Below are 13,151 nucleotides of genomic sequence, written 5' to 3'. Positions count from 1 at the left end.
GCGCCATGATGCCTGGAATCATTCCTGACGTTTTAAGGGTGTATCTGTTTTGTCAGATGTGGAGGAAGAGGAATCAAAATCTCTAATGATGGTGGATTCCTTTCTCTCCTTAGCTCTGTTTCACGTCATATGTTTTTGAGTTTGGCTCTTTGGTACTTTCATATTTATAGTTGCCAGGCCTCTTGGTGAAATATCTATTTTCCCACTATGAAATCTCACTTCTGTTCATAGAAATGCCCCTCCTCTGTAAGTCCCTCTTGGTTGATATTATTCTAGCCAATCTAGGTTTCTTGCAGTCAGTGCTCACTGTGTCCCTTCCTCTGATCTTTAATTTCCACCTTACATGTGTCTTTATATTCAGCTTGGCTCTTAAGGTAACACATGGTTGGATCATGACTTTGATTATCTAGTACAAAAACATATTTATTTTAATTTTAGTATTAGTCTGCATTAAAGTAATTATTGATGCGTCTCTTAATATTCCTTTCTATTTCTTTATGTGGCTTTTCTTCCTCGGCTTCTCCCTATATTCTTGTCTTCTCTCTGATTTTAGTAGAATTGCTTTGAGTCTCCCCTTTAAGTTGATGCTGGCCATGGGCTTGTTGTAAACTGCCTTTATTACATGGAGGTATGTTCTTCATATCTCTAATCTTTCTAGGTCTTTTATCATGAAGGGTGTTGGCTTGTTGTCAGAGGCCTTTCCTGTATCTAATGAGATCATGTGGATTGTATTTATTGATTTACATACGTTGAACCATCCCTACGTCTCTGGGGTAATGCTTACTTGATCACAATGGAATTTTTATGTGTTCTTGGATTTGGTTTACCAGTATTATATTGACTGTTTTTATATCTATGTTCATAAAGGAAATTGGTCTGTAATTCTTTTGCTTTTTCGGGCCCTGTCTTAGGGTTTCCATTGCTATGAAGAGACACCATGACCAAGGCAACATGTATATAAAGGACAACATTTAATTAGGGCTAGCTTACAGGTTCATGGCAGTGTCTAGGTAGACATGGTATTGGAGAAGCAGCTGAGAATTCTACATCTTGATCTGAAGGCTGCTAGGAAAAAGGTGTCTTCTGTACAGGGAAGATACTGAACATTGAACATCAGATCTGGCCTACACAGTGACACACTTCCTCCAACAAGCCCACACCTCCTAACAGTGTCATTTTCCATGAGCCAAACTTATTTAAACCACCACAGGTCTTTATAAGGTTTGGGTATCAGGGTAAACAGTGACCTCTTAAAATGAATTGGAAATATCTCTTCTGTTTCTATTTTGTGGAATAATTTGAGGAGTATTGGCATTAACTCTTCTTTGAAAGTCTGGTAGGATTCTGTACTAAAACCATCTAGCCCTAGACTTTTTATTTGTTTATTTATTTTTTGTTAGATTTTTAATGACTGCTTCTACTTCACTAAGGGTTATGGGTCTGTTTAAATTGCTTATATGATCTTGGTTTAATTTTGGTAAATGGTATATATTAAAAAGTTTCAGATTTCTCAGTTTTGTGGACGCACAGATTTTTTTTTTGCAGGTTATTAACTGATTTTAATTGCCATTAATCTTAGCATTTGGGACACAGACCTTAAAGAGTTATACAATAAACATTTATAAACATTCACAAACAAAAACAGTTTGCAACTTTTTGAGGAACTGTAGAAACAAGCAACTATTAACAGCCATGTGGTCAGCTGGAACTTGAGATTAGTACTTTGGTCTTTTCACTTCAACCCCGTCAGCTTCCGCACTTATTTTCTTCCACTGTCGATCAAGCTCTGCCTTATCATTGGTTTCTTTGAAGCGCCTGGTTTCCCGTCCTTCAGACATCTTGATGCCATACTGGAATGCAGCCTTGGGCAAAGCCTCCTTGTTGTTCATATACTCGCTGTACTCCTCCTGAGTATCAAAATCCCAGCGGCCTAAGGGGCCCTTCTTGTTACCCTGATCCATTTTGCTATAATCTACTTCTTCATCACTATCTAAGGTCCTTAAGAATTATAGTGTCCTTATGATTCTCTGGACGTCTTTCATGTCTGTTGTTATGTCCCATTTCCCATCTCTAAATTTGTTAATGTGGATCTCTCCTTCTCTACCTTTGAGTTAATTTGGATAAAGTTTGTCAGTCTTTTGATATTCTCTTTGTATCACTAACTCTTTGTATTGCTCTTTATTGTTTCTATTTTATTGATTTCAGCCTCTAGCTTGATTATCGCCAATTCATCGTTTTAGGTATGGTTGGTTTCTTCTTTTCGTTCTAGAAGTTTCAGGTGTGCTGTTGTTATTATGAGATCTGTCCAATTTCTTATGTAAGCATTTAGTGTTGTGAACTTGCCTCTTAGAACTGCATTGTGTCCCAAGTTTGGGTATGCTGTGTACTTATCTTCATTCAATCCGGGAATGTCTTTGATTCCTTTCTTGACCCACTTTTTCATGCAGTAGTGAGCTGTTCAATTTACATGAGTTTGTAAGCTTTCTGTTGTTTCTATTATTGTTGAGATTCAGCTTTAATTTGTGGTGGTCAGATAGTATACAGGGTATTATTTCAATTTTTTGAATCTGCTGAGACTTGCCCTCTGTCTGAGTATATGGTCAATTTTAGAGAAAGTTCCATTAGGTACTGAGAAGAAGGTATATTATTGTATTTGGGTGAAATATTCTGTAAACATCTGTTAGGTCCATTTGGTTTATAGTGTACTTTAACTTCAGTATTTCTCTTAGTATTTTTTGTCTGGGTGACCTATTTGTGAGAGTAAGGTATTGAAGTTTCCCGCTGTCAGAATGTAAGCATCAATTAGTACTGTTTCTTTTGTGAACTTGGGTGCCCTTGTGTTTGGTACATAGATGTTAAAATTGCAATGTCCTCTTGTTAGATTTTTCCTTTGATGTGCATATAGTATTCTTTATTTTTTATCATTGTTTTGAAGTCTATTTTGTCAGATATTGACATGGCTGCACCAGCTTTCTTTGTTGGTCCATTTTCTTGGAATATCTTTTTTTCTTTTTTTTCTTTGATCCTTTTACCCTGAGGTGATGTCTATCCTTGATGTTAAAGTGTGTTCCTGGGGTGCATCCGAAGGATGGATCCTGCTTTTGCATCCATTTTGTTAGTCTGTGTCTTTTTACTGGGGAACTGAGACCATTTATGTTGAGAGATTTCAATGAGCAGTGTTTGTTGGTGCTTGTCACTTTGTTGTGGTGGTGGTGGTGGTGGTGGTGGTGGTGGTGATATTCTATGTGTGTATGTCTCTCTCTGTGTATGTCTCTGTATGTGTGTTTGTGTTTCCCCCTTTTTAATTTGCTGGTCTGAGATTATTCCTTGAGTTTTCTTGGGTTTAGTTAACCTCTTTAGGTTGGAGTTTTCCTTCTAGAATCTTCTGTAGAGCTGGATTTGTACATAGATATTGTTTAAACTTGGTTCCATCATGGGATGTTTTATTTTCTCTATCTATTGTGATCGAAAGTTTTTCTGGGTTTAGTAGTCTGGAGTGGTACTGTAGTATCTAAGAGTCTGCAGCAGCATAGCTGTCCAGATCCTTCTGGATTTTAGAGTCTCTATTGGGAAGTCAGGTATTATTTTAATAGGTCTGCTTTTATATGTTACTTGTTCTTTTTCCCCTGCATCTTTTAATATTCTTTGTTCTATGTGCTTAGTGTTTTATTATGTGCCAAGGGGACTTTTTCTTCTGGTCCAGTCTATTTGGTATTCTGTAAACTTCCTGTACTTTTATAGCCATCTTCTTTAGGTTTAGGACAGTTTTCTTCTATGATTTTGCTGAAATTATTTTCTGCGTCTTTGACCTAGGTTTCTTCTCTTTCATCTATTCCTATTATTCTTAGATTTGGTTTGTTCATAGTGTCCCAGACTTCCTGGGTGTTTTGTGCCAGAAGTTTCTTTTAGATTTTTCTTTGACTGAGGTATCATTTCTTCTATTGTGTCTTCAATGCCCGACATTCTCTCTTCTATCTCTTGTATCTTGTTGGTATGGTTTGCCTCTGGGGTTCCTGTTTGAGTTCCTAAATCTTTTATTTCCAGATTTCTCACAGTTGGGTTTTCTTTATTGCTTCTATTTCCTCTTTTAGGTCTTGGACTATTTTTATTATTTTTTTCTGCTGGTTTTGTTGTCATAGATTTCCTTAAGGGATGTATTCATTTCTTTCTCAAGGACCTCTGTCATATTCATAAAGGCTGCTTTAAGGTCTTTACATTGTGCTCCAGTTGTGTTGAAATTCCCAGGGTCAGCTGTGGTATTGTTGCTGGGCTCTACTGGGGACTTAATGTACTGGCTGTTTTGATTGCGTTTGTATGCTATGGCATTTTATGCTTTTAGGCATCTGGACTTGGAAAAAGTTTGTAATTCTAAGTGCTGCTATCTGGTCTTGTCTTTGTTGGGGGTTAATTTTATTCCTTGGTTTCTGTTGCCCTCTCTGGTTTTTAGGAGAGTATGGTGTTGTGTGTTGCCTGAGATCCTGTGTGTTGTAGCTAATTCTTCTGGGATCCCGTTTGTTGTAGGCACTGGGAGTTCTGGGTAAAATCTGTTCCTAGGTATTAGGAACTGACACTTAGGAATGCGGATGGGCTGGAGGAAAGGATCCACAGAAAGGACGAAACCAGAGTGTTCTGCCAGGATCTGCTTAGTCCCCTGGGAATGGGGGCAGAGACTGAGGTGAGGCCACACAACAGGTAGTCTGCTACAGGGCTGGGGATGAGATTAGGGCATTGGATGTGGAGGGGAGGAGGGAGAGCGAAGATCTGATGCTCACCTACCTTTCTTGCTGTCCTATTTGCTTCTCTTGCAGGCTTGGCCAGTGGGTTCCTAGGGAGTGCCTGCTGCAGTTGGGGGTTGAGATAATTGGGTGAGTGGAGAGGAAGGTTGGAGAATTTAATCTGAGTGATCTGCAGCCAATGGGGGCGAGGGGGAGGAGGAGGGGAAATCATAGCAAGTGATCTGCTACAGGGTTTGTGGTGAGATGGTGTGTGTGTGTGTGTGTGTGTGTGTGTGTGTGTGTGTGTTAGGTGGGGGAGGTCTTAGGTTTAGAGGAGAGGTGACCATCTTCAGTTAGGGTACCAGCTTACCTGGCTGGGATGGGCTTCAGGTTCCCAGGGAATGCCTGCTGGGGTTGGGGGTTGGGTAAAGGGGGTAGAAAGGAAGTTTGGAGGGGAAGATCTGTGGATTCCACTAGAGATGGTCAGGGAAGAAGGGGGAAGCCACAGCTGATGTGGAACTGGAGATGGATTTGGAGGAGAGGAGTAAGAGGTGAAGAGCCATAGGTAGTCTACTTGCTTCCTTGGGGAGAGTCTCTAACATGGTTTTATCCCATCAGCGTGTGATAGCCGTGCCTCTGTTAAAGCAATCAAAAGAAGAAGAAAATGTATAGTATTTTCCATTTGCATACATATTTACCATTTCCGAGGATTCAAATTTCTGTCTAGTTTCTAAAAAAAAAACTTTTTCTTGAAGAACTTAGTTTTCTGCTCTTTTTAATGGTAGGGATTCTCTTGGTTTTTATTTATTTGAAAATGGCTTTACTTACTCTTTACTTTTCGCCAAGAAGAGTTGTTTCTTGTTTTTCAAATTAGTGTATCTAGCTTGACTCAGACTCAGATGTTCTTGCTCCAGCTAAGCAGCAATAGAAATCCCCTGAAGTTCATCCAGTTCCTAGCTGTTGTTTCTGTTGGCTATTCCAGAATTTTCTTCATGAGGTTATGGTATGGTGTCAACCAGGAATTGGGCACAGCTTGTATTCAGATAGTTTTTAGGATAATACCTTTTTTTTTTTTATTAACTTGAGTATTTCTTATATACATTTCGAGTGTTATTCCCTTTCCCGGTTTCCGGGCAAACATCCCCCTCCCCCTCCCCCCTTCTTTATGGGTGTTCCCCTCCCCATCCTCCCCCCTTGCCGCCCTCCCCCCAACAATCTAGTTCACTGGGGGTTCAGTCTTAGCAGGACCCAGGGCTTCCCCTTCCACTGGTGCTCTTACTAGGATATTCATTGCTACCTATGAGGTCAGAGTCCAGGGTCAGTCCATGTATAGTCTTTAGGTAGTGGCTTAGTCCCTGGAAGCTCTGGTTGCTTGGCATTGTTGTACGTATGGGGTCTCGAGCCCCTTCAAGCTCTTCCAGTTCTTTCTCTGATTCCTTCAACGGGGGTCCTATTCTCAATTCAGTGGTTTGCTGCTGGCATACGCCTCTGTGTTTGCTGTATTCTGGCTGTGTCTCTCGGGAGAGATCTACATCCGGCTCCTGTCGGCCTGCACTTCTTTACTTCATCCATCTTGTCTAATTGGATGGCTGTATATGTATGAGCCACATGTGGGGCAGGCTCTGAATGGGTGTTCCTTCTGTGTCTGTTTTAATCTTTGCCTCTCTATTCCCTGCCAAGGGTATTCTTGTTCCCCTTTTAAAGAAGGAGTGAAGCATTCACATTTTGATCATCCGTCTTGAGTTTCATTTGTTCTAGACATCTAGGGTAATTCAAGCATTTGGGCTAATAGCCACTTATCAATGAGTGCATACCATGTGTGTTTTTCTGTGATTGGGTTACCTCACTCAGGATGATATTTTCCAGTTCCAACCATTTGCCTACGAATTTCATAAAGTCGTTGTTTTTGATAGCTGAGTAATATTCCATTGTGTAGATGTACCACATTTTCTGTATCCATTCCTCTGTTGAAGGGCATCTGGGTTCTTTCCAGCTTCTGGCTATTATAAATAAGGCTGCAATGAACATAGTGGAGCACGTGTCTTTTTTATATGTTGGGGCATCTTTTGGGTATATGCCCAAGAGAGGTATAGCTGGATCCTCAGGCAGTTCAATGTCCAATTTTCTGAGGAACCTCCAGACTGATTTCCAGAATGGTTGTACCAGTCTGCAATCCCACCAACAATGGAGGAGTGTTGCTCTTTCTCCGCATCCTCACCAGCATCTGCTGTTACCTGAGTTTTTGATCTTAGCCATTTTCACTGGTGTGAGGTGAAATCTCAGGGTTGTTTTGATTTGCATTTCCCTTATGACTAAAGATGTTGAACATTTCTTTAGGTGTTTCTCAGCCATTCGGCATTCCTCAGCTGTGAATTCTTTGTTTAGCTCTGAACCCCATTTTTTAATAGGGTTATTTGTCTCCCTGCGGTCTAACTTCTTGAGTTCTTTGTATATTTTGGATATAAGGCCTCTATCTGTTGTAGGATTGGTAAAGATCTTTTCCCAATCTGTTGGCTGCTGTTTTGTCCTAACCACAGTGTCCTTTGCCTTACAGAAGCTTTGCAGTTTTATGAGATCCCATTTGTCGATTCTTGATCTTAGAGCATAAGCCATTGGTGTTTTGTTCAGGAAATTTTTTCCAGTGCCCATGTGTTCCAGATGCTTCCCTAGTTTTTCTTCTATTAGTTTGAGTGTATCTGATTTGATGTGGAGGTCCTTGATCCACTTGGACTTAAGCTTTGTACAGGGTGATAAGCATGGATCGATCTGCATTCTTCTACATGTTGACCTCCAGTTGAACCAGCACCATTTGCTGAAAATGCTATCTTTTTTCCATTTGATGGTTTTGGCTCCTTTGTCAAAAATCAAGTGACCATAGGTGTGTGGGTTCATTTCTGGGTCTTCAATTCTGTTCCATTGGTCTATCTGTCTGTCTCTGTACCAATACCATGCCGTTTTTTATCACTATTTCTCTGTAATACTGCTTGAGTTCAGGGATAGTGATTCCCCCTGAATAGTTTTGAGGATAGTTTTAGGTATCCTGGGTTTTTTGTTATTCCAGATGAATTTGCAAATTGTTCTGTCTAACTCTTTGAAGAATTGGATTGGTATCTTGATGGGGATTGCATTGAATCTGTAGATTGCTTTTGGTAAAATGGCCATTTTTACTATATTAATCCTGCCAATCCATGAGCATGGGAGATCTTTCCATCTTCTGAGGACCTCTTCAATTTCTTTCTTCAGAGTCTTGAAGTTCTTATTGTACAAATCTTTTACTTGCTTGGTTAAAGTCACACCGAGGTACTTTATATTATTTGGGTCTATTATGAAGGGTGTTGTTTCCCTAATTTCTTTCTCGGCTTGTTTCTCTTTTGTGTAAAGGAAGGCTACTGATTTATTTGAGTTAATTTTATACACAGCCACTTTGCTGAAGTTGTTTATCAGCTTTAGTAGTTCTCTGGTGGAACTTTTGGGATCACTTAAATATACTATCATATCATCTGCAAATAGTGATATTTTGACTTCTTCTTTTCCGATCTGTATCCCCTTGACATCCTTTTGTTGTCTGATTGCTCTGGCTAGAACTTCAAGACCTATATTGAATAAGTAGGGAGAGAGTGGGCAACCTTGTCTAGTCCCTGATTTTAGTGGGATTGCTTCAAGTTTCTCTCCATTTAGTTTAATGTTAGCAACTGGTTTGCTGTATATGGCTTTTACTATGTTTAGGTATGGGCCTTGAATTCCTATTCTTTCCAGGACTTTTATCATGAAGGGGTGTTGAATTTTGTCAAATGCTTTCTCAGCATCTAATGAAATGATCATGTGGTTTTGTTCTTTCAGTTTGCTTATATAATGGATCATGTTGATGGTTTTCCGTATATTAAACCATCCCTGCATGCCTGGGATGAAGCCTACTTGATCATGGTGGATGATTGTTTTGATGTGCTCTTGGATTCGGTTTGCCAGAATTTTTTTTTTTTTGTTTGTTCTTTTTTTCAGAGCTGGGGACCGAACCCAGGGCCTTGCGCTTCCTAGGCAAGCGCTCTACCACTGAGCTAAATCTTCAACCCCAGAATTTTATTGAGTATTTTTGCGTCGATATTCATAAGGGAAATTGGTCTGAAGTTCTCTTTCTTTGTTGGGTCTTTGTGTGGTTTAGGTTTAAGAGTAATTGTGGCTTCATAGAAGGAATTCAGTATCACTCCATCTGTTTCAATTTTGTGGAATAGTTTGGATAATATTGGTATGAGGTCTTCTATGAAGGTCTGATAGAATTCTGCACTGAACCCGTCTGGACCTGGGCTCTTTTTGGTTGGGAGACCTTTAATGACTGTTTCTATTTCCTTAGGAGTTATGGGGTTGTTTAACTGGTTTATCTGTTCCTGATTTAACTTTGGTACCTGGTATCTGTCTAGGAAATTGTCCATTTCCTGCAGATTTTCAAGTTTTGTTGAATATAGGCTTTTATAGTAAGATCTGATGATTTTTTGAATTTCCTCTGAATCTATAGTTATGTCTCCCTTTTCATTTCTGATTTTGTTAATTTGGATACACTCTCTGTGTCCTCTCGTTAGTCTGGCTAAGGGTTTATCTATCTTGTTGATGTTCTCAAAGAACCAACTTTTGGTTCTGTTGATTCTTTCTATGGTCCTTTTTGTTTCTACTTGGTTGATTTCAGCTCTGAGTTTGATTATTTCCTGCCTTTTACTCCTCCTGGGTGTATTTGCTTCTTTTTGTTCTAGAGCTTTTAGGTGTGCTGTCAAGCTGGTGACATATGCTCTTTCCTGTTTCTTTCTGCAGGCACTCAGAGCTATGAGTTTTCCTCTTAGCACAGCTTTCATTGTGTCCCATTAGTTTGGGTATGTTGTACCTTCATTTTCATTAAATTCTAAAAAGTCTTTAATTTCTTTCTTTATTTCTTCCTTGACCAGGTTATCATTGAGTAGAGCATTGTTCAATTTCCATGTATATGTGGGAATTCTTCCCTTATTGTTATTGAAGACCAGTTTTAGGCCGTGGTGGTCCGATAGCACGCATGGGATTATTTCTATCTTTCTGTACCTGTTGAGGCCTGTTTTTTGACCAATTATATGGTCAATTTTGGAGAAAGTACCATGAGGAGCTGAGAAGAAGGTATATCCTTTTGCTTTAGGGTAGAATGTTCTATAAATATCTGTTAAGTCCATTTGGCTCATGACTTCTCTTAGTCTGTCTACGTCTCTGTTTAATTTCTGTTTCCATGATCTGTCCATTGATGAGAGTGGGGTGTTGAAGTCTCCTACTATTATTGTGTGAGGTGCAATGTGTGTTTTGAGCTTTAGTAAGGTTTCTTTTACGTATGCAGGTGCCCTTGTATTTGGGGCATAGATATTTAGGATTGAGAGTTCATCTTGGTGGATTTTTTCCTTTGATGAATATGAAGTGTCCTTCCTTATCTTTTTTGATGAATTTTAGTTGAAAATTGATTTTATTTGATATTAGAATGGCTGCTCCAGCTTGCTTCTTCCGACCATTTGCTTCGAAAGTTGTTTTCCAGCCTTTCACTCTGAGGTAGTGTCTATCTTTGTCTCTGAGGTGTGTTTCCTGTAGGCAGCAGAATGCAGGGTCCTCGTTGCGTATCCAGTTTGTTAATCTATGTCTTTTTATTGGGGAGTTGAGGCCATTGATGTTGAGAGATATTAAGGAATAGTGATTATTGCTTCCTGTTATATTCATATTTGGATGTGAGGTTATGTTTGTGTGCTTTTCTTCTCTTTGTTTTGTTGCCAAGACAATTAGTTTCTTGCTTCTTCTAGGGTATAGCTTGCCTCCTTATGTTGGGCTTTACCATTTATTATCCTTTGTAGTGCTGAATTTGTAGAAAGATATTGTGTAAATTTGGTTTTGTCATGGAATATCTTGGTTTCTCCATCAATGTTAATTGAGAGTTTTGCTGGATACAGTAACCTGGGCTGGCATTTGTGTTCTCTTAGGGTCTGTATGACATCAGTCCAGGATCTTCTGGCCTTCATAGTTTCTGGCAAGAAGTCTGGTGTGATTCTGATAGGTCTCCCTTTATATGTTACTTGACCTTTTTCCCTTACTGCTTTTAATATTCTTTCTTTATTTTGTGCGTTTGGTGTTTTGACAATTATGTGACGGGAGGTGTTTCTTTTCTGGTCCAATCTATTTGGAGTTCTGTAGGCTTCTTGTATGTCTATGGGTATCTCTTTTTTTAGGTTAGGGAAGTTTTCTTCTATGATTTTGTTGAAGATATTTACTGGTCCTTTGAGCTGGGAGTCTTCACTCTCTTCTATACCTATTATCCTTAGGTTTGATCTTCTCATTGAGTCCTGGATTTCCTATATGTTTTGGAACAGTAGCTTTTTCTGCTTTACATTATCTTTGACAGTTGAGTCAATGATTTCTATGGAATCTTCTGCTCCTGAGATTCTCTCTTCCATCTCTTGTATTCTGTTGGTGAAGCTCATATCTACAGTTCCTTGTCTCTTCTTTTGGTTTTCTATGTCCAGGGTTGTTTCCATGTGTTCTTTCTTGATTGCTTCTATTTCCATTTTTAATTCCTTCAACTGTTTGATTGTGTTTTCCTGGAATTCTTTCAGGGATTTTTGTGACTCCTCTCTATGGGCTTCTACTTGTTTATTTATGATTTCCTGGAATTCTTTCAGGGATTTTTGCGATTCCTCTCTGTAGGCTTCTACTTGTTCTCTAAGGGAGTTCTTCACATCTTTCTTGAAGTCCTCCAGCATCATGATCAAATATGATTTTGAAACTAGATCTTGCTTTTCTGGTGTGTTTGGATATTCCGTGTTTGCTTTGGTGGGAGAATTGGGCTCAGATGATGTCATGTAGTCTTGGTTTCTGTTGCTTGGGTTCCTGCGCTTGCCTCTCGCCATGAGATTATCTCTAGTGTTACTTTGTTCTGCTATTTCTGACAGTGGCTAGACTGTCCTATAAGCCTGTGTGTCAGGAGTGCTGTAGACCTGTTTTCCTGTTTTCTTTCAGCCAGTTATGGGGACAGAGTGTTCTGCTTTCGGGCGTGTAGTTTTTCCTCTCTACAGGTCTTCAGCTGTTCCTGTGGGCCTGTGTCTGGTGTTCACCAGGCAGGTCACTTGCAGCAGAAAAGTTGGTCTTACCTGTGGTCCCGAGGCTCAAGTTTGCTCGTGGGGTGCTGCCTACGAGCTCTCTGAGGTGGCAGCAACCAGGAAGATCTGCGCCGCCGTTTCCGGGAGCTTCAGTGCACCAGGGTTCCAGATGGCGTTTGGTGTTTTCCTCTGGCGTCAGAGATGTGTGCAGAGTGCAGTCTCTTCTGGTTTCCCAGGCGTGTCTGCCTCTCTGTAGGTTTAGCTCTCCCTCCCACGGGATTTGGGTGCAGAGAACTGTTTATCCGGTCTGTCCCTTCAGGTTCAGGCGTTGTCTCAGGCGCAGGGGTCCTGCTGCTCCTGGGCCCTCCCCCATGGGAACCCAGAGGCCATATACAGTTTCCTCTTGGGCCAGGGATGTGGGTAGGGGTGGGCAGTGTTGGTGGTCTCTTCCGCTCTGCAGCCTCAGGAGTGCCCACCTGACCAGGCGGTGAGGTCTCTCTCCCACGGGGTTTGGGAGCAGAGAGCTGCTGCGGGCCGGGATCCGCGGGTTTGGGAGTCCCGGTAAACACAGGAAGTGCCCGGTCCTAGAGGAATTTTGCCTCTGTGTGTCCTGAGTTCACCAGGCAGGTCTCTTGCAGCAGAAAAGTTGGTCTTACCTGTGGTCCCGAGGCTCAAGTTTGCTCGTGGGGTGCTGCCTACGAGTTCTCCTCGGCGGCAGCAACCAGGAAGATCTGCGCTGCCGTTTCCGGGAGCCTCCGTGCACCAGGGTTCCAGATGGCGTTTGGTGTTTTCCTCTGGCGTCAGAGATGTGTGCCATGATAATACCTTTTATGAAGTCCTTTCTAGTACCTTTCTTGTAATTCTCTAGCCTTTCCACTAGCCTACCTTCTGTTTTAGATTTTAAAAACATCTATCTATCATCTGTCTTTTTGCAAATGTTTTCCTGCATGTTTGTCTACCATGTCCTTGTGCCCTATGCACACCTGGTGCCAATAGAAGTCAGATGATGATGTCAGATCCTCTGGAACTAGAATTACAGAGGGTTGGGAGTTACATGTGGGTGCTGGGAGTTGAACCGGGGTCCTCTGGAAGAGCAGCCAGTGCTCTTAACTACCGAACCATCTCTCCAGCCCTCATTCCCATTTTTCCAAAAGCTTGTGTCTCTCCACTTTATGTCTGGTTTTGATCAACTTCGAATTACTTTAAGGATTTTAGATATTTTGCCATGATTTTGTAGTTTTTCTCTGGAGGAGAAATAAGTTTTCCAAGCTATTCTAGGGTTATGAGCTGGGAGCCTCAACTATAGATTTAATAGGAGCAAGTGCCCCTCGGGCTCCTGCCACTCAGTAGT

The 13,151-nt window shown here is 40.8% G+C and overlaps 1 protein-coding gene across 1 annotated transcript in view; it reads right to left on the bottom strand.

Moving 5' to 3' along the window:
• The window catches only part of LOC148000359 (uncharacterized), a 43,293-nt gene extending 41,306 nt beyond the window's left edge, over positions 1-1,987 (bottom strand). Inside the window, 1 exon segment of the mRNA XM_087589565.1 lies at positions 1,760-1,987. Coding sequence (XP_087445691.1) covers positions 1,760-1,961 — 202 coding nt within the window. The 5' untranslated portion in view covers positions 1,962-1,987.
• Between the last annotated feature and the right edge of the window lie 11,164 nt (positions 1,988-13,151).

This window comes from Rattus norvegicus, chromosome 16 (genome assembly GCF_021556685.1).
Source record: "Rattus norvegicus strain SHRSP/BbbUtx chromosome 16, alternate assembly SHRSP_T2T, whole genome shotgun sequence".
Classification (NCBI taxonomy): domain Eukaryota; kingdom Metazoa; phylum Chordata; class Mammalia; order Rodentia; family Muridae; genus Rattus; species Rattus norvegicus.
Note: the sequence above shows the minus strand (reverse complement) of the source record. Positions and strands in the feature narration are given on the sequence as shown.